We start from the raw sequence: 19,357 nt of genomic DNA, 5'->3' as shown, positions 1-19,357 counted from the left end.
GTGACGGGGGAGAGGCCTCCAGCTTCCACCCTGGAGACTTTCTCAGACCAGTGATGAATAAGAAGTGACATAGTCAGGTAACTACCAGACAAGAGAAGTCAGGAAAGGGTGAAATGGGAAGCAGAAGATGCGAGGTGTCAGAGGGGAAGGAATCAGGTGTCCCGGGGTCAGAAGGATGGGATAGCCATTACTCTGGGTTCATGGAATGCCATATCTTTTTTTTTTTTTTCATAGTGGAGTATAGTTGATTGAAAATGTTGTGTTAAGTCGGAGAAGGCAATGGCACCCCACTCCAGTACTCTTGCCTGGAAAATCCCATGGATGGAGCCTGGTAGGCTGAAGTCCATGGGGTCACTGAGAGTCAGACATGACTGAGCGACTTCACTTTCACTTTTCACTTTCATGCATTGGAGAAGGAAATGGCATCCCACTCCAGTGTTGTTGCCTGGAGAATCCCAGGGACGGGGGAGCCCGGTGGGCTGCCGTCCATGGGGTCGCACAGAGTCGGACATGACTGAAGTGACTTAGCAGCTGTGTTAAGTAAGATGGTCCTAAAAAAACAAGGTTGTGTTTCAGGTGTACAGCAGAGTGATTCAGTTATACATATACATGTATCCATTATTTTTCAAGTTCTTTTCCCATTTGGGTTATTACAGGATATTGACTAGAGTTCCCTGTGCTATATAGTAGGCCCTTGTTGGTTATCTATTTTATTTTACTTTTAAATTAATTAGTTTTTTGGTTGCACTGGATCTTCCTTGCTTCACATGGACTTTCTCCAATTGTGGCAAGCAAAAGCTACTCTCTAGCTGTGGTGCGTGGACTTCTCATTGCAGTGGTTTCTCTTGTTGCAGATCTCAGGCTCTAGAGCACACGGGCTTCAGTGGTTTCGGTGCATGGGCTCAGTTACGACTCATGGACTCTAGAGCTCCAGCTCAGTAGTAATGCATGGGCTTAGTTGGCTCACACCATGTGGAATCTTCCCAGACCAGGGATTGAACATATATCCCCTGCATTGGCAGGTGGATTCTTAACCACTGGACCACCTGGGAAGTCCTGTCTATTTTAAATATAGCAATGTGTACATGTCAGTCCCAAACTCTCAGTCTAACCCTCCCCTCCCACCCATCCCCCACTGATAATCATGTTTGTTCTCTAAGTCTGTGAATCTGTTTCTATTTTGTAAATTTGTTTGTATCATTTTTTTAAGATTCTGCATGAAGTGATATCATATGATACTTCTCTTTCACTGTCTGATTTCACTTAGTATGATAATCTCCAGGTCCTCTGTGTTGCTGCAGATGGCATTATTTCATTCCTTTTAATGGCTGAGTAGTATTTCATTGTATATGTACCATATCTTCTTTATCCATTTTATCTGTCAGTAGACGTTCAGGTTGCTTCCATGTCTTGCCTACTGTAAACAGCACCGCTGTGAACATAAGAGTGCATGTATCCTTTTAAACCATGTTTTGCTCCAGATATATGCCCAGGAGTGGGATTGTGGGATCATACGGTAGCTCTATTTTTAGTTTTTGAAGGAACCTCCATATTGTCTCCATAGTGGCTCTTAGCAGTTTACATTCCCAGCAACAGTGTAGAAGGTCTCCCTCCTCTCCATCCCCTCTCCAGCATTTATTGTTTGGTGATGGCCGTTCTGACTGGTGTGAGGTGATACCTCATTGTAGTTTTGATTTGCATTTCTCGCATCTTTTCATGTGCCTCATGGCCATCTGCCATGTTTTTAAATAAGACCTGTCTCTGTAAGCAGATGCAGCACTAGGAGATGGAGGTGGAGGAGGGAATTCGCTGTGGAGGCAGGTGAAGGACTAGCAGGACACTAGTTCTGCTCACTCAGGGACGAAGTGTCATCGGTGAAGGCAGTGTGATCCTCCTCAGAGCACGCTACTTGCAGCTTCCTTTCAGGCTAAGGTCTCCTACTTTCCTTGACCATGGTATCCTGCCAGTGAGGTCAAAGCTGACAGAATGGATCTGGAAAAGAACAGAGGAGAGATGTGTGTCCTTCTGTGTGACTTGGTGCTCAGGGCCCACCCCTGTCCTTGCACTGGCCTTTACTGTGTGAGACACGGGGCAGAAACAAGGCAAAACATGTAAAATGCCAGCAGCCTGAAGCGTAACACCTGGTGATGTGTACATAGCCTGGCATTGTCCAACGTGAACCAGGCCTCAGGGCTCTAATCGATCTGTGTGTGTGCCATTAATTTTTATTTATCTTTCTTAAAAAGCAACTCTGAATTGCTTTGGAATTTGAAATAATGCCCTCAAAGAATTATAATAATGTTTATAAACTATCACTCAACCTGTGCATTTCTAACTTTGTCTCTTTTTTTCTCCTAAATGTTTTTTATTTCTTTAATTGTTTTTCTTATTGAGCATCTAAAATTCTTACTGAGTCATTAGCTTTCTGTAAAGTTTTGATCGTCTAATCTGGGTGGTATTGCCTGAGGAAGCCAAAGATCAAAATAACAACAGTGATAACTAATACTTAAATGATGCTTAGCATTGAATAGAACTGTTTAGGTATTTCACATGTGTTAATTTATTCCATCCTCACCACAGTCTTATGAGGTAAGTGTTATTGTTAGACCCATTTTACAGATGAGGAAACTGAGGCATGGAGTCACACAGCTGCAAGTGGCAAAACCAAGATATGAAACTAAACTCAGTTCTGAGAGCTGTGTTTCTCACCACTGTGAATCGTCACATGAGTCTCTCTCCACACTGGGAATGGAATGGCCAGGAATGACACTGTGATTTTTAACCTTTAAAAATAAAAGTGCAAGCTCTTAATTTATTGTGCCTTTAACCCTTCTGTTTTTCCCTCCTAAACTCTCAGATGATGGACATGCTTAAAGCACACTAAGGTAGTGTGAGACCACGCCATGTGAGTGTGAGCATGGCTGCTGTGGCGCCGGCTGTGCTGCGTGCGCTTCCGCCTACCAGAGTGTGAGCATGGCTGCTGTGGCCGGCTGTGCTGCGTGCGCTTCCGCCTGCCATCCCCGCATGCTTCCTCCGCTGCTCTGATCCCGCTTCCGCCGCTTGGCAGTGGGGCCGCATGAACCGTCACTTTTAAGCCATAGAGCTCCTGTCTTTGTTCCTGATTCTGTATTTGTATTTCTCTCTCCCACAATGCCCAGAGAACTGCCGCTGTCAGCCTGGCACCTCCCTGGGAAGGAGCTGGGGACGCCTGGGGAAAGCGTTTGATTATTGTTCTCTGACAATGAGCCCTCATATTGTCAGCTTTTAGGATTCTGGGCGTGTGTCCACGTTCTCACGGCAGCATTCTACTCCACAGAGTGAAAACGTGTGTAGGCTCCTCATGCAGGCGGTGGTCACCAGCGCATCTTTGCTGTGCGGTGTTCTTCTGGGGCCACCAGCCTAAACAGATAATTGCTCTGTGAGTCTTCACAGGTGTGAATGCCATGTGAAAATAAATACCATGCAACAGGGTTAAAATGAGCTATGGAGAAAAGTGGAAATCTTCTCCTTTGTTGATTGTTTTCTCTGTACCTGTGTATATGGTGGACACATATAAATATACTGAACAAACGTGATTATGAATGAGAAAGGAGAATGGTGTTTAAGCCACATAGGGGTTATATTGGCCTTTTATTGTACACACACACGCATGTGCACACATACACATTCTCTTTTGGTGTTCCTTGAATCTACATAAACCGTATTTCCACTTTGAGTGAATTCAATGTGATAAACTAGATTTACCAAATAAGTAAGTTGGGGAGAAGGAATCTGCACCTGACACAGAGTCCTGACTTCCAGTACAGCCTCCCCACCTGACTGTGACTTCAGGGATGGAACTTCCTCTTCTCAGTCTCCCTGAAGTTTCAAATGTGTGTTGAAAGGGAAAAATTGGGTAGGAGGAAACTTTACAAGTTACTTGTCGTGGTGACAAGAATTGGAAACTGCAGGGACTTTCATGAGATGTGACTAAGTACTTATTCCCCCTGCAGTGTTGGGACCCCTACCCATCATTTAGACACACAAAGAATTGTGGAGCTTAAGGGTCCTTAGAGATGGATTATTCACTCCAGAACCCTTAATTCACAGATGATTGAGGGAAAGCACCCTGGCCAAATGGGGCAGAGCCTGTATTGCAACTCAGTTCTCTTTCCATCAGAGCACCTATTAATGTGCTGCCCCTAGCTCATTTCTCTTTGGGAAATGAGAAATGTACAGGAAATGTGTACATTTTCTGTACACAACCAGGAAATGAATGAAGTGAAGGAGTCACTTTGATTTCATCCCAAGAAAGGACCCTAGGTCCCAGTCCTGGCTCTGCCACTACATCTGGATGAGCTTGGGAGAGTTACACTGCCTCTCTGGACCTTGGGCTCCTCATCTATAAAATGACTTCGACAACAGCCAGCTTCAAAAAAGTAAGTGATAAGTTTGCTTCTAACTCAGCTGTTTCCATGCAGCTTCCTCCCAGCAGTATTCATTTCTCTCTGTAGGATTATGGAGAAAGTTATAGTTGGGCTATGTGCAAAGAGACAGCCCAGAGGAACAAGAGCCCTGTGAGTCTCTGTTATTAAGTGAGGAACGATGAGGGCAGGAGGGACAAGGTGCAGGAGAAAGGCAAATAGCCTGCCCTCCCCACACAGACCTACCACATCATAGGTGGACGTGGCTAACCCCACGTTTAGTCATCCCGGTTATGCTGATTTCTGCAGTCTGAGGTTACCTGGCTGGTATCCACCTCTTTCCAAGACACCGGTGATTAGAGCTCTGGAACTTAAGGACACTCAGTAGCTGAATTAAGTCACATTTTCTCCTTTTAGTGTGTTGCTTAATGAACTAATGGGGCCAGGGAAGTCACTGAGGCTGTCCAAACCTAATCTGAAAGTCACTTAAGGCAAGTGTAGAGACCCATGTGTGCAAACTTCCAGAAGAGTTTTGAGATACACTCCTTGTTTATGTAAAATTAGAAATACAGAGATTAACCAAATGTGCTGTGTCGTGTTAATAGAGATTTCTTTTTCCATGGTAAATCCAAGGCATTTTATGATGAATCTTTGTTAAAAAGCAAAGGATCATCACTGATTTAACATGTGGCCCATTTTGGTTTCCATAGATCCAGTCTGGATTAACACGCAATTATTTCCAAGATAGTGCATCAGGTCTGCAGCCGTCTTCCCTGTATCTGATGCTGATTTAGAGTTGGGTGGGAAGAACAGGACAGGGAGGTGGAAATACAGAAGTGGATAACTTCCTGTGCATGTCTTAGGTTCTTAATGCTGCTGGACAAAATGGAGAACTGCTAAGAGCTGTGACCTTGAAAAGTACTACTGGGACAGAATTTCAGCTCCAGCATTTTGGTGGAGTAGAGGCTTTGTAGGCAGCAAACCTGGCTGGAAGGGTTGCTCTAACGGACTCTTAAAGCTACATTTGCATGGCACTTCACATAAGGTTGAAAAATGCCAGTAGACCTTGTCAATGGGAGGGAGCAGCTTTTGGAAATTCAGGCCTGTGTTTCAGGCCTCTTCCAGCTCCTTCCCGGCCCCTTCGGGATAATCATTGTCCTGCTGAGCCCTCTAGTGGCCGTACTGGTAACTACAGGAGACTGTGGTGGGAGGGGAGAAAGTCAGACTCTGTGGACAGCCCCAAAACACAGCCAGACACGACTTTGGCGCTCCGTGGAGGCTGTCGATGTGGGAACATGCCCAGGTGTTGGTGATGGTGATTTTGCCTTCTTGTCTGCCATGGTGATGGTGATTTTGCCTTCTTGTCTGCCTCTGGTTATCCCAGCTTAGTTCTGGGATCTGCGGGACCCTTCAAGACTTGCCCTAAGACAATACCCTAAGCCCACTGTTACCTGAAACCAAACTGAGTTCCCTAGAGTCTGAAGGGCGTCTGACCGGCACATGTGCCCACGTTTGTCCCCCGGGGCCCCAGTGTTGACCCACCTGGCTTTGGGGTCAGGGGACCCTATACTGTTTCCCAGGCATTCAGCTCCCAAAGGGACAGAACACCAGCCCGCCACCGCCTCCCACACTGTTCCTCAGGGCTTCCCGGGAGCAGTAAGTAGGTTACACCTGACTGACACAAGGCTAAATTGTTTTTAATTGTTTAACCCAGTGGTTTTCAAAGTGTGGTCCCCAGACCAGCAGCGTCAGCATCACCCAGAAACTTGTTAGCGATGCGGATGCTCAGGCCCCACCCACCTGGACCTACTGAATCAGAAGCTCTGTGAGAGGGGTCCCGCCACCTGTGTCTTTCAGGCTTCCAGGTGACAGTGAGACTTGCCCTGGTTTGCGGCCCCCCGCTAAAAGCAGTGATTCACAAACATCAGTATATAAGTGATGGCAAACTCTCAGCTTATTTAAATGTGGGTGCTGACCCCCTCACCCACAGGGATTTAGTAGTTCTGTGGTGAGGATACAGAAAGATGATTCATAAGCCATCATTCCATATAATTCTGATGGGAGAGATCCACACACCACCGTGTTGAGGAAGTCTGTTCTAAAAAGAGCAGAGCCAGCTTCGCCAGCACGGGTTAGCTTCCTCTCTTGAATGAGAGATAAATAGTGTTCTCATATTTCCCCGGTCGTGAGAGAAACCTCAGTAAACCTATCAGATACTCCAGGTCTTTGACGGAGGTCTCCCTTGGCAGATGAGGTGTTGCTGCAGCTGTAAGGAAGATCTCAGTGGGGTCTGTATCATAATTCAACACAAGCCCTTCCTCTGGAAAGAGACACTAGTTACTGCGGGAACAGCAAGAGCAGGACGCCTGCAGATCCTTGTGGGTCTGGATCTCTGGGTGCTATGTCAGACTCGACCAAGAAGCTGTGTGCCATCTTGGCTATGAGCCCATCAGATAGCAAGTTGCCCTTTTCTTTTCCCTTCTTGAACAATTCGAGATTTAGTGGTACTTTCTCAGTGAGGCCCAAGACTTCGGTTCATTTTAATACTGTTAGGAGGAAAGAATTTTCAAGACTTGAGGTTATGAGTGCAGTTGGCTTCTATGGCACCTGCCTTGATCACTCTAGAAAAATAGAGTTCATTTGTTGTGAAGATTCTTGTGAATGAAAAGTCCCAGGTCTTCTCATCACAGCTGTGGGCCCTATTGGGAGATCCAGGGGGGGGATTTGCCAGCGTTCTTCTATCCCATTGAACATTCCCATTTAAACACACATCCCCCTCCCAGTTCTCTGCCAAGCACCCACACCTTCATGGGGTGCTAATTCACTGGGCTGTGCTCCGAGAAGACTCTTAAGCACATTTCAGGACCCCTAAGCACTCACATTTTCAAGAATCTGACAGGAACAGAGTGAGAGATGTGGTACTGACATTCCTTGCCTCCACCCAGGATTCTCAGTCCTTGTCAAGAGGCTTGTGTGCACGAGTATGTCTGCTTGGGGCAGCATCTTTACCAAGTCAAGCCTCTAGTCTTTCAAACCACGTGGGTAGAGCAGGCAAACGTACTCGCTCCCTTTCCTCCTCCCCCTCCTCCTTTCCTCCCTTCCTTTGTTGACATTTTCGTTCCATCTTCTTCCCTCACCCATTTCCTCCTGCTTCCTTTCCTGTGTTTTCTGTGCTTCTGTGAATTTCTCCAGCTTTTTCTCCCCTCTCCTCTTCTTGTTGGGCCTCCCATAGTCCTGAAAAGCAGTTCCCCTACCCCACCCCAGGAGCCCAAAGAGCCTCACCAGCATTAACTGCTGAAACCACAGGCATCCTGCCACGCAGGGAATGTCACCTTAATTTACTGTAAAGCATAATTAAAAGACAGATCTCCCGTCTCCCCTCGCTCAGACAGAGGGAGACAGCAGGGAAGCAAGGAAGGGGAAGAGCAGCAAAGGAAAATTCAAAAAGAAGCCACAAACAGTGTCGAATTTTAAACTCTGTGTTCAGAAGGAGTGCAAGCCACACTGTCCCCAGCCCTGGGGTCTGGTAAAAGCACCAGGCTTAAGTCGGCAGGAAGCAAGAGGAAGAATAAAAGGGGAAAATGCTGCCAACAGGGCAGTAGTAAAGAGAAGAGAAAGCTTTTGTCCAGAGAATAAGTCTGCTCTTCCCAGGGCTGCCCCTGGGTCAGGAAGGACCCCATTTGCTAGTTGGGGTGGGTGGGGCCGGCCTCGCAGGTGGGTAGCGCCGAGCCTCCTCTTGCTTCTTTGTTCTTGCTCCTGTACCCGGGGCACTATGAGTGCACGACCAGGGTAGTCCCACAGGGTCCCAGGCTCAGAAGGGCCCCATGCTTAGGGCTGAAAGCTCTGCAGCCCCCACCTTGAAATTGGGTCCTGCTGCAGCGTGTCTGGTGGACAGTGGATAGGAGGCCGCAACTCAGTGAGGGAAGAACCTGTTGCCCGCCCTGACCCATTTACCTAGTGCAGAGGTTGCAGTACCCGGGGTGGGGGGGTCCACCCATCTGCTGAGGGCTGGAGATTCCCACCTGTGTATCCCATGACGGGAAGAGGAGAACCCCAAGGCCTTCCCCGAGCCAGGGAACAGTGTGACCCTCAGCTGGCGAGAGGGGGAACAGCAGCAGCCATCAGGGATGAGAAGCACGCAGGACAAGGCTTCTGGGTGCCAGTGAGGCTCTGAAGTGTCCCCGAGCCAGAGGCCCAACCCCGCCACTCTCTGGAGCCCACTCTGTGCCTGGGGAACCCTCTCTTCCTTCCCAGTCTTCCTGAATCTATCTGTATTTACTTTTTCTGGCCAGCTCGAGGCACCCCTCAGGGACAAAATATATTTGTGTGATTTAAGTGATTGCACAAAAAAGTTAAATGCTCTGATATTTGCATTTAAAACTGGCGTTGCACGATGTAAAAACACATAGTAAAATTCATGCTGTTTAAATTTTTAATTTTTATTTACTCAGAGGGACATTAAATTGGAAGTAAAAAGCACCATGGCCAGTGGTGGTTGCTCATCAATGGGAATGTATTTAATACAGCTGAACTGTATTGCTTAAGATGTGCATGGAATGTGTAAATGTAAAAGAGGTTAAGTGGCAAATTTTATGTTACATGTCTATTACCACAATAAGCAAAAAGAAAGAGTGGAAACAAACTTCATGACGAGGCAAGAGAGAGCGACCACAGGAAAAAAAAAAAAAAAAAGAAAAAACTTTGTATTTTAATATCTTGAATGGCCCTTTTTTCTGCTTTTTGAACAATTTTCGTCTAACACTGAGTCCGCAAATGGTGCAGCTCGCAGTCCCTCCTGACTTGCACATGACCACTTAAAGCTTGCACCATATTACAGAACAAATTCTAATCCTGCGACGAGATGGGGAGGTCCCCGTCTGTGACTAAAAGTAATGTCAACCTTCCTCAACGTTCATCTACAGGCGGAAAAAGAAAGGAGGAAACAGAAAAATGAAAAAAAACAGATTCTTGCATTTAGATGATCACCCATCACATTTCTAGGTAACCTCAGATAAGCACAGGGCAGTGTGAGAGTTCTGGGGTGAGGTCAGTTCATTAATTGATGAGAAAATGTCTTCAAAAACAGCTTCTCACACTTAACACAGATTCCTCTGTATTTCCAGTATATGGCAAATGATTTAGGTCATTTATCAGCCTCCTGTCTGAAGTCTGGTGCCTCAAAGATAATAAGATTATAACATCTCACCACTTTGGTATGATAAAAGGAAATAAAACAGATTTCAGTGCAGAAAATATCTCTGGAGTACCATTTGTCTAAGTAAAATTTGTGGTGCTACATTTTAAACAAGATTTTTTAAAGAGTATAGTAGCATTGTGATCCTTACAGGTTAAGAAAATTTTGGCTAAACTGAGGCCTGCTATGTTTGCAAATTCCTCCTAATTACTCTCTGTGGACCAGTAACCATCCACCCAAACATACCTTTCTCTGCATTCCCATGAACCCTGGTAAGCTCTTTAGGCAGTCATGGGAAGCTTAATGTATTTCCTGTGAAATCATACCATTCTCCTTGATCAGCTTATCCCAGCTTTGCAAATTTAAAAAATTTCATTCCTGGCATCAACAGCCTGTTAAATTAGTTCTGATTAATAATTGAATCTTAAGACCGGTTCAAGGCAACATCTACAATAAGAGATTAGTGGGGAAGGCAGAGTGGTACCTTGTAGCACCGTGTGGTAATAAAACAGACTGGTGACCTCAACTGGAGGTGAGAGGTAGTAGCCAGACTCTGGCAAAGTGTAACTCCTTAGACAAATCATAGAAATACACAGACATGTCTCCCCTCCAGACTGATGAGCCTAGCATTTATTTCCTAGTAATATACATATATTGCTGATCTAGACACATCCTTCCTGGACTTGCAGTGGGACTGCAGGCCATAAACCCTCTTGGATTTTGAATTATTTATAATGGCATTGAAGAGCATTTCTTCCTTTAATTCTGAAGTGGAAAATTCAGTCATCCTGAAATGTCAGACCGAGAAACAGATAGGCTTCTAGCTTAACAATCGAAAGAATAGCCCTTCTGGAGGTTTTCCAGACAAACAGGATGTCCACATAACTCGAGATCTCTGTGGCAAACCCTTTAAGCGTGTCCATGCTTATACCACCCAACTTCTAGGGCTCAAGTTCTGAGCCCCAGAATTTTCTTGGGCTCAGACCTTCCCAACCCAATACATGACTGAAGGTGATTTCATTTCTTTCACTCTTTCACTCACTGAAGACAGAAGGAAACCTAAAGGTAAAAGAACATCAGCACAGATCACACTTTTAAGCAACCCCTGGAGTTTCTCAGTGGAGGCCTTTAGGCTGCCCTAAAGTGTCGCGTCAGAACCACTGGGGGAATTGGTTTAAAATCCTATGGCGTGCATTCTGCCCAGATCTACCAATTCTGATTCTTTGGGCATTTTTTAATTAACTAGGAGACTTCCCTGGTGGCTGAGATGGTAAAGAGTCTGCCTGCAATGTGGGAGACCCAGGTTTGATCACTGGGTCGCGAAGATCCCCTGGAGAAGGAAATGGCAATCCACTTCAGTATTCTTGCCTGGAGAATCCCATGGATGGAGGAGCCTGGTGGGCTACAGTCCATGGGGTCACAAAGAGTTGAACACAGCTGAGCAACTCACTGTAGTTCCCAGAAGTCAAGAGCAGGTTCCTTCAACATTCGTCCTCTCTGTAAGCACCAACTGAGGAAGTACCGTGACCTGCGCATGGTGCCGGCTTCTGTGAGTCAGCTGATCCTCATGCCTTCTCTCTGAACAGGGACATCCTGCATGTTTGGGGTACTTAGGAAAACCTCAGGGTGCAAGCCAGGATTGAGAAGTCAATCTTTAGGAGGATTAGAGGAAAATGTAACCATGATAATGGCTATAAGACTCCCACTCCCTTGCATCGTTGTGATTTTGCCATATGCCAGAGGCTTTGCCTGTATTATCTCATTTCTTCCTCCAAATCATCTGTGAAGTAGGCACAAGTATATTGTCCTACTTTACAGATGAAGATAGCCCAGTGGAGCTCTCCGACGAGTTGACAGTTGAACATGGATTCACTCTCAACAGTCTACTTCCAGAACACAGGCTCTTCACCACCACTCCAGCCATCGTGGTTATTTTCCTTTTCCTAATAACGCAAAAACTAGGAGGTGACGCTGTGAAGTGCGTACCACCATGTGCCCTCCAGTTTCTATTCCAGTGGTGATTTGTTGTGTATTAAACCCATGAAGCACCAGTGCATGCCAGGTTCTGGGGATACAAAATGAATCATTGTCAAGATGGTCCCAGTTACCAAAATGTTGAATCATGTAGAAAGTCCAGAGTTAAAACTCAGAATCCCCAACTTCCTTGAGCGGCTTTGAGCCCATTGAGCTGCGTGGCTTGCCTTCCTAAAATTCTCTCAGGGGACAGAGCTTCGAGCTCCCTTGCATTAGTGTGATGTCAGAATAATTGCCAGTTTAGCTGTTCTTACTCAAGCAAAACTGCTCCTGGGGGCAGTAAATTTGGAACTGAAGCCTCTTTGTCATGCAAAGATAAATGTAATTTTTACATCTTTCAGTGTGTTAAAGTCCATCATTTTCCTCCTTCCTGAATACTGATAAAAATTTACTTGGCTCCCAAAACTGCCCCCCTCATTCTCATTCCTAAAAACAAAGAGCGAAGCTACGCCTGAGAACAGCAGGGAGATTTTCTGACTGAAGGTTCTGCAGGAAAGAAACGGTGCATGTGGTTTGCAATCATTACTGTGTAGCAGCTTCTGTGGCAGTTAAAGTCTACTTAAAATAAGTTGGTAAATTCTAGCCATGTCCCAGCCTGCTGTGAAGACTGAATACCAACCAGACTATCTCACTGTCAATAGGAAAACTGTGAAAGTATCTTGAAGACCCTTTAGACTTGCCCTGAAAATAAGCATTGCAGATGTTTTTCACCCCAAACCACCTTAACCAATCTGTAAGACTTTTTCTCACCCCTCTTACATTACAGGTGTTCCTATGGGGGCAAAGCAGCCCTCGGGGCTCAAGTCCCTGACCCGGGGCAGACTCAGGTCTTACAGCAAACTACAATTCACAAGCCTCCCAGCCACCCCTCACAATTTGGTTCCTGAAAGCAAAGCTGCATCCAGAGACCCCTCCTCCTAAACTTAACTGTAGACAGAGAGGGTGTCTTGCCCTGCCCTCCTCAGACCTTGTCAGGACCCCAAGCTTCTTCCCCCACATTGAGAACCCCACATGCAGGATCACCACCAACACCCCGTCTGCTTTCCCCACCTCTGTTCCTAGGTAGCCAAGCACTGCTGGAGAAAGACCCAAGACTAACCACCCCTGAGCACTCATCCATCGCCCATGGGGACCTCCTTCATCTGTTCCCTGTTGGTCCTTCACGTTTCCCTTCCAGAAATGACTCCAAACTGCTTCGCCTTTGCTCAGGTTCAAAATACACCTCCACCCCCGGTGGACCCCACCAGCCCCTCTGCTGGCGTGATGCTCATCCAGTAACAACTTCAGATCCCCTCCTGTCCATCTCAGATCTTTATTGGCACACTTTTTATCCCCTCACCATTGAATCCATCCTATTTCTATCCCAGAGATTCCTCTTCCTCCTGAGTTCTTTTTCTTTCAACTCCCTATTCCCTCTCCCCTGCCCCCAGCCCCTGGGAACCACCATTCTACTCTTTGCCTCTATGATTTTGACGACTGTATCAGACAACAAAGCTGTGTGGGATGTCATATTGCTGAATAACAGTATATGGATCCAAAAGATTTTGACAGGTTGGCTCTAATAGCATGAAATTCAACAAAGATCAATACAAGGACCTGACCATGGTTCCTACCATCCAACCACACAGGGAGGTCATAAGTCAAGACCTATATGGAGGAAAACCACGGGGATTTAGTTAAATGGCAGGGCCACTGGGCAACAATACTGTGGGGGAAAAAAGCTGATGGAATCTCAGGCTGTAAAAGATAAAATGTCTAGAGCGAGGAAGGGAGTGTCCCCCCATTTAACAGTACTTGAACCAGGCCTGCAGTGCTGACTTCAGCTGTAGACATCACATTTAAAGCAAGCCTAGAGAACATTCCTTGCACGTTCAGAAAGAACTGAGATGATGAAAGTACCTGACACAGGTCCTCTGGCCATGTCCTAAGGGCTCTCCAGAGGAAGAGAGATCGGACAGGTTTTTGTAGCCCCATGCTATATAGTGGCCAGAAGAGGCACCACAGGAGACTGGTTCCCCCCAGGCCGATGAGAAACTCTCCGCTCTCTTAACGGCAGAGCATGGAAGGACCTTCTGGGGAGGTGATTAGGTTCAAGCTTCCAAGTTCAGTGGATATGGAGATGGAAATTCCAGCTTCCTCTCTTCACATCTCTTCCATCACCAAGATCTTTGATGATCTGCACCTGCCCGGAACTAAACTCATCATATATCACATTGAAGTTGAAAAGCCAACATTCATTCATGTAGTCACAGAAAAAGAAAGTATTCAGCGATCTAAGAAAAGTTTAAAGTTTGGAAAACTTGGAATACAGGACAACTTCGTTGTGACCCTGTATATAGGGTATCCGCTACAAATCCATCAATGGCAAACATCATTCTTAACTGTGACACTCTGGAAGTCCTCCCTTTAAGGTAAAGGACAAGATGTCTTCACCACAAGCTGTCGTTGAGCATTATTCTATAGGTCCTAATAAAGTATCAAAAAAGAAAACCCTTTACCCATAGAAGAGTACATGAGATGGATAGAAAGGACGTAAGACAAAGGTTTGATACCTAGCTGTATAGGTTACAGTTTATAGGACCTTGGGAAATTTATTTAACCGTGTCTTTTTCTCATCTATAAAATGAGCAATGATATCTACCCTAAGGAGGTTTTATGATGGCTGTGCCTCTGAGGGGACACAACCAGATTCCAAAAGGAAACAGACGCCCTCCATCAGAGTAATTAAGAGAGTTTATTCAAGCAACTATTTACAAAGATGTTCAATTCAGTTCAGTCACTCCTGTCCGACTCTTTGCGACCCCATGAATCGCAGCATGCCAGGCCTCCCTGTCCATCACCAACTCCCAGAGTTCACTCAAACTCACGTCCATTGAGTTGGTGATGCCATCCAGCCATCTCATCCTCTATCGTCCCCTTCTCCTGCCCCCAATCCCTCCTAGCATCAGAGTCTTTTCCAATGAGTCAACTCTTCGCATGAGGTGGCCAAAGTACTGGAGCTTCAGCCTCAGCATCAGTCCTTCCAAGGAACACCCAGGGCTGATCTCCTTCAGAATGGACTGGTTGGATCTCCTTGCAGTCCCAGGGACTCTCAGGAGTCTTCTCCAACACCACAGTTCAAAAGCATCAATTCTTCAGCGTTCAGCTTTCTTCAGAGTCCAACTCTCACATCCATACATGACCACAGGAAAAACCAGAGTCTTGACTAGAGTGGGGAGGACTAAAGAACATAGAGTGGTGGTGAGGCGTTACCAGCAGAGGGAGCCATTACATAGGGAGTGGTTACAAAAAGCTGGCGAGAGCTGGAGATACGTGTTTTGGTAGCTGGCTGCGGGAGAGGGCTTCTCCCAGGAGCTGTGGCCTTCAGTAGAAGGATGCTACCACAAACCTGTGGCTCCTAAGAGAAAAGATCCCCTAACTGCTCTCTCTTCTGGTCTCCTGCCAGTGTTTCCTATTGGCTGCAGCTAAGAGGGCAAAACAGGTGGATTAACGCAGTCCAAGGGGATCAGCCTCCTAGGATGTAGGGCTGGGTGGAGAAGGGATCCAGAGGAGCCACTAGAAAATATCAAGCGAAGTGTGTAATACACTTTCATCTTCTTCCTCACTCCTCCCAGTTGATCTTCCTCATCAAGCAACAATGATTTGTACATTAAGAATGGCTGAACCATTCTTGTACTTCTTAAAAAAGCCTCAATTCAAAGGAATTCATTATTTTATTTGATCCCTGTAGCACTTTATTCAGTAAATGGGGCAGTGATTTTTATCCTGAGACTTGAGATTAAACAACTTCAAAGACCACAGAGGGTCTAAGGCTATAACCCAGATTTATTAGGCTTGTGAATTATCCCAAAGAGATAGATGCTAAAAAAGATTATTTGAGGATGAACTCTTTGAGTTAATTAATGAATCTTGCTTTAAAATTTATGTATTTTTGTCTGTGCTGGATCTTCATTGCTGCTCTAAGCCTTTCTCGTTGCGGGAAGTGGGGGTTTCTCTTCGTTGCAATGCTTGGGCTTCTCATTACAGTGGCTTCTCTTGTTGAGCTCAGGCTCTAGGCGCTCGGGCTTCAGTAGTTGGGGCTCACCGGTTCAGTAGTTGCGGTTTGCGGGCCCTAGAGCGCGGGCTCAGTAGTTGTGATGCATGGGCTTAGTTGCTCCAAGGCATGTGGGATCTTCTCAGAGCAGGGATAGAACCCATGTCCCCTGCGTTGGCAGGCAGATTCTTTAACCACTGGACCACCAGGGAAGTTCAATGAATCTTAAATGTTATCATCACCCAGCCACTTCTATTGGGCCGAAAATGACATCTCCAAAAAAGGATCTGACTCCACTTATAATAAAGTATACATGCATACATGTCTATATATTATTTATAATAAAGGATATATATACAATAAAAAATACATATATTATTAAAAGAGAAAACTCAGAACCAAGGAATGGAACCAATTCAAATATGCTAATCATAAAAGTTGTTGCAGCTGAGCGTCAGATTTGATTCTGAGCTTCTTGGCATCAGTAAGCACAGTTCTCATTACACACTGATAGGGCTGCTTTGGAACCCAGCTTTCTCTGACCTCAGGCACAGGATGACACTGCCATTCCCCTCCAGCCAACAGAAGGTTTGATGTTCTGGCCTCAGTTATTTGGAGAAGGGCAGGCTCTACCTTTCTGTGTATGAGCTGCCAGTGTTGCCCTAGGTTCCTGGTCCCTGAGTGGGTCCCAGATCTGACTGCCTCCTCCTGCAAAGCTCAAAGCTGGTCATGGATCTGAACCTGCAGCACCCCAGGGCCAGCTTTTCAAGGCACTTTATCCACACCTCCCCGTGGTCAACCTGGAAGTAGGTATAGCCAGAGAACACTCATCCAGGGAGGGTCAGAGGTAAACTGTCTCTCTCTCTCTGTCTCTCTCTCTGTCTCTCTCTCTCTCTCTCACACACACACACACACACACACATACGTGAGCAGCTGCCAGTGTCAGAGCTGGGAGAGGAGCCCAGCTGTTTAGAAGCCCAATCCCAGGACAGCACATGTGGGAAGATGCTGTACAGCATCTGAAAGTCTGCAAACAACCTTCACTGTCTCAGAGGTGGACAGCAAAGCCCATTTATGCAGAGCTGGATAATGATTTAATTGCCCTTCATATTTGGCTTAATGGGTTTCTCTAATTGGAACCCCTAAACTGCCCTGAAAAGAAATAAGAATAGAAATGGCTTTGCATTATTGATTCTAGATCATATTCCCCTCATTTTCTTTGACCTCCATTTAACTTCTCTCTCTTCCTCTCAAAAATCCTATAAAGTGAATAATGCAAATGATGAGTAGAAGGTTGATCTTCTAGTTGGAAACATTTCGATTTATTTTTAGAGTGTATTGAATTCCATTCTGGCCAAACGAAATCGACTCCCCTGCCTCCATTTTCAAAGCACATCTACCAAAAGGTGTGGTCACTAATGATAAATAAAGCAGCACAGTTGCCACCTCTGCATTTGCTTCAGTGACATCAAAGCCTGTCTAAAATGCAAGCACTGTGTTTGCAGGATCTTTGCTCTTATACCAGCTCCTCTTCAGTTGAGGTCTGTGTAGCAGAAACCCTGAGCTGCCTTGGGGCAGCTTGTAGTCAGAATGTCAGGGTGCAGCGGAAAAGGCAGATGACATTTTTACTGAATAAGTACTGCATGCCAGGCACTTTGCTTCAATTGTCATCATTTAGTTCTAACCCAACCCTATGGGTTAGGTTATTATCCTTATTGGAGAGGTGATAACACAGGCCCAGAGACATCAGGTTACTGGCTCAAGCTCAAACCGTGAGTCACTGGCTGGGTCAGGATTTGAACCCAGTTTTCTCTGATTAGGAAGCCCATTTCCTCTTCCTTTGGCCATGCTCTTCATTCCACTTCATCTCTGGGGGAATGAACTTCATAAAACTGGGCTCACTCATTCATGGTACACAGGCAGCCCTAGAGAGGAAGTTTCGCATGTTTTGCTGAGCAGGTCTCCTCCCTGATGCAGACACATGTGTTTTTCTGGGAGGAAAAACAAAACTCCATCTTTTCACTTAGTGTTATTTTTAATTTAGGTCCTACTATTCTTTTTCTCACAATCTCATCTTTATCTTTCCTGTCAGCTTTTGTCCTTCTCCTTCTCATCTCTAAAATTATTTCTCAATTTCCCTTTTCCCCTCTTTAGCTAATTTCTTGCACAGTCAAGAAATGTGTGGAGGAGATTGCATTTAGCTGATTATTCACTTAAAATGTACCAAATCACATACTATATGCCAAGGAGCAATAGACAAGAAAGCCATTAAGTACCAGATGCTCCTGGAACCCAGCGGGGGAAGTAGCTGAGCAGGTTTACAGGGGCCAGGATAGCTTCCAAGAAGAGTTTCCTCATCCAGAATAACTCTCCCTTACACCACCAGAATAAAAGCCTCATGGCCACTTTTTGGATGTGTTGATGCTCGCTCAGGAGTGGGAATATATGTCATGTTCAGGATCACAGACTCTGGACCAGTCAGACTGCCCACGATAACATCCCAAGTCCACCACCTGCCAGCCATAGGACCTTGGACAAGTTACATTACCTCTCCATGCCTCCCTTGTCCATCTGTAAAATGGGGTTGTTAATGATACTTGCCTCTTGGAATTGTTTGGGTGTGTATGTTCATAAAGTGCCCAGATCATTGCCTGGCATAAAGTTAGCAGTATAAAACTGTTAGTTCTTCCCCTTCACTCAGTCAACAAACATTTTGGGCCACCTTGTATGCAGATGTTCTGTGCAGGAAACAGCCCTGAATCTGAGAAGCAACAACCACTAATAGCTAACAGCATGGTGGTTAGTATTGCACAGACAATGTGCAAATCCTAGCGGGGCCACTGACCAACTCAGGGACCACTCCCTTCTGTAAGCCTGATTGTATGCTGGTGAAATGGGAATGTTGATACATGTCTCATGGGGCAAGGGTTACAGGTGAAAATGTATGAAGGCTGTTAGCAGAGAGCCTGCCTCACTCATGGCAAAAGCAAAATAAAGAGTAAATACTAAATGCTAATGTCATTGTAGGCACTGTCCCAGGTCCAAGAAATGACTTTATGAAATTTCAGCTAGGTGGAAAAGCCCAAGCAGAAAATTCTACCAGTCCTAGAGCAGGGGGCCTGGGACAACAGGAACTTCACCCAAGACTAATGGCCCAGTTTGTGTATCGAGGAAAGAACCTCAGGGCAGTTTCCTTAAGGACTCCTGGATGGCCAACTTGAGATGTATCCAAACTGGAACTTAGAACCTGGGTGTCTGGAGGACTTGGCCATCCCCACACCTTCCTGTGTAAAAGATGTGTCTTCAAAAACCCTGCAAAGAGGAGGAAAGGATCTCACCTGGGACTTCTTTTTCTCACCGAAGAGTGAGGCCAGGAGGCACTGTATGGGCAGTGTGGGTGTACCCAGTCCTGGGAGGCCCCAGTTCTCTAGTTCAGCGTGGGGTGGGAGCAAGTAATGCAGTGGACTGAGTCAGCCTCAATGGCTGAGGCCCCCGGCCACCCAAATACTGGATAAGGGTGTCCTTTTAATAGCCGTGCAGGTTGAAGCACTGGGCTGCTTTAAACTTTGCAAACAAAGAGAAAATAGGAGTGTGTGTGTGTTCATATGTGTGCACATGAGTATTTCCGTCAGGTTTATTTAGTCTTCAGCTCATCTTCCCAAAAGGATCATGTGTCACGTAAACATGTTGTTA

The 19,357-nt window shown here is 45.8% G+C and overlaps 1 protein-coding gene across 4 annotated transcripts in view; it reads left to right on the top strand.

Annotated features, from left to right (window-relative positions):
• Positions 1 to 19,357, top strand: part of LHFPL3 (LHFPL tetraspan subfamily member 3) — a 654,591-nt gene that overhangs the window by 568,579 nt on the left and 66,655 nt on the right. Inside the window, exon 3 of one of the 4 annotated variants that reach the window (XM_027539725.1) lies at positions 2,858 to 2,885. The exons of 2 other annotated variants lie outside the window; for them this stretch is intronic. In XM_027539725.1, coding sequence (XP_027395526.1) covers positions 2,858 to 2,874 — 17 coding nt within the window. In that variant the 3' untranslated portion in view covers positions 2,875 to 2,885. Of the gene's footprint in view, positions 1 to 2,857; positions 2,906 to 19,357 lie in introns of all 4 variants that reach the window. One more of the 4 variants, XM_027539726.1, reaches the window with a different exon arrangement.

This window comes from Bos indicus x Bos taurus, chromosome 4, assembly GCF_003369695.1.
Source record: "Bos indicus x Bos taurus breed Angus x Brahman F1 hybrid chromosome 4, Bos_hybrid_MaternalHap_v2.0, whole genome shotgun sequence".
Lineage (NCBI taxonomy): Eukaryota > Metazoa > Chordata > Mammalia > Artiodactyla > Bovidae > Bos > Bos indicus x Bos taurus.
The sequence above is the reverse complement of the archived record's forward strand: the minus strand, read 5'-3'. Positions and strand labels throughout refer to the sequence as shown.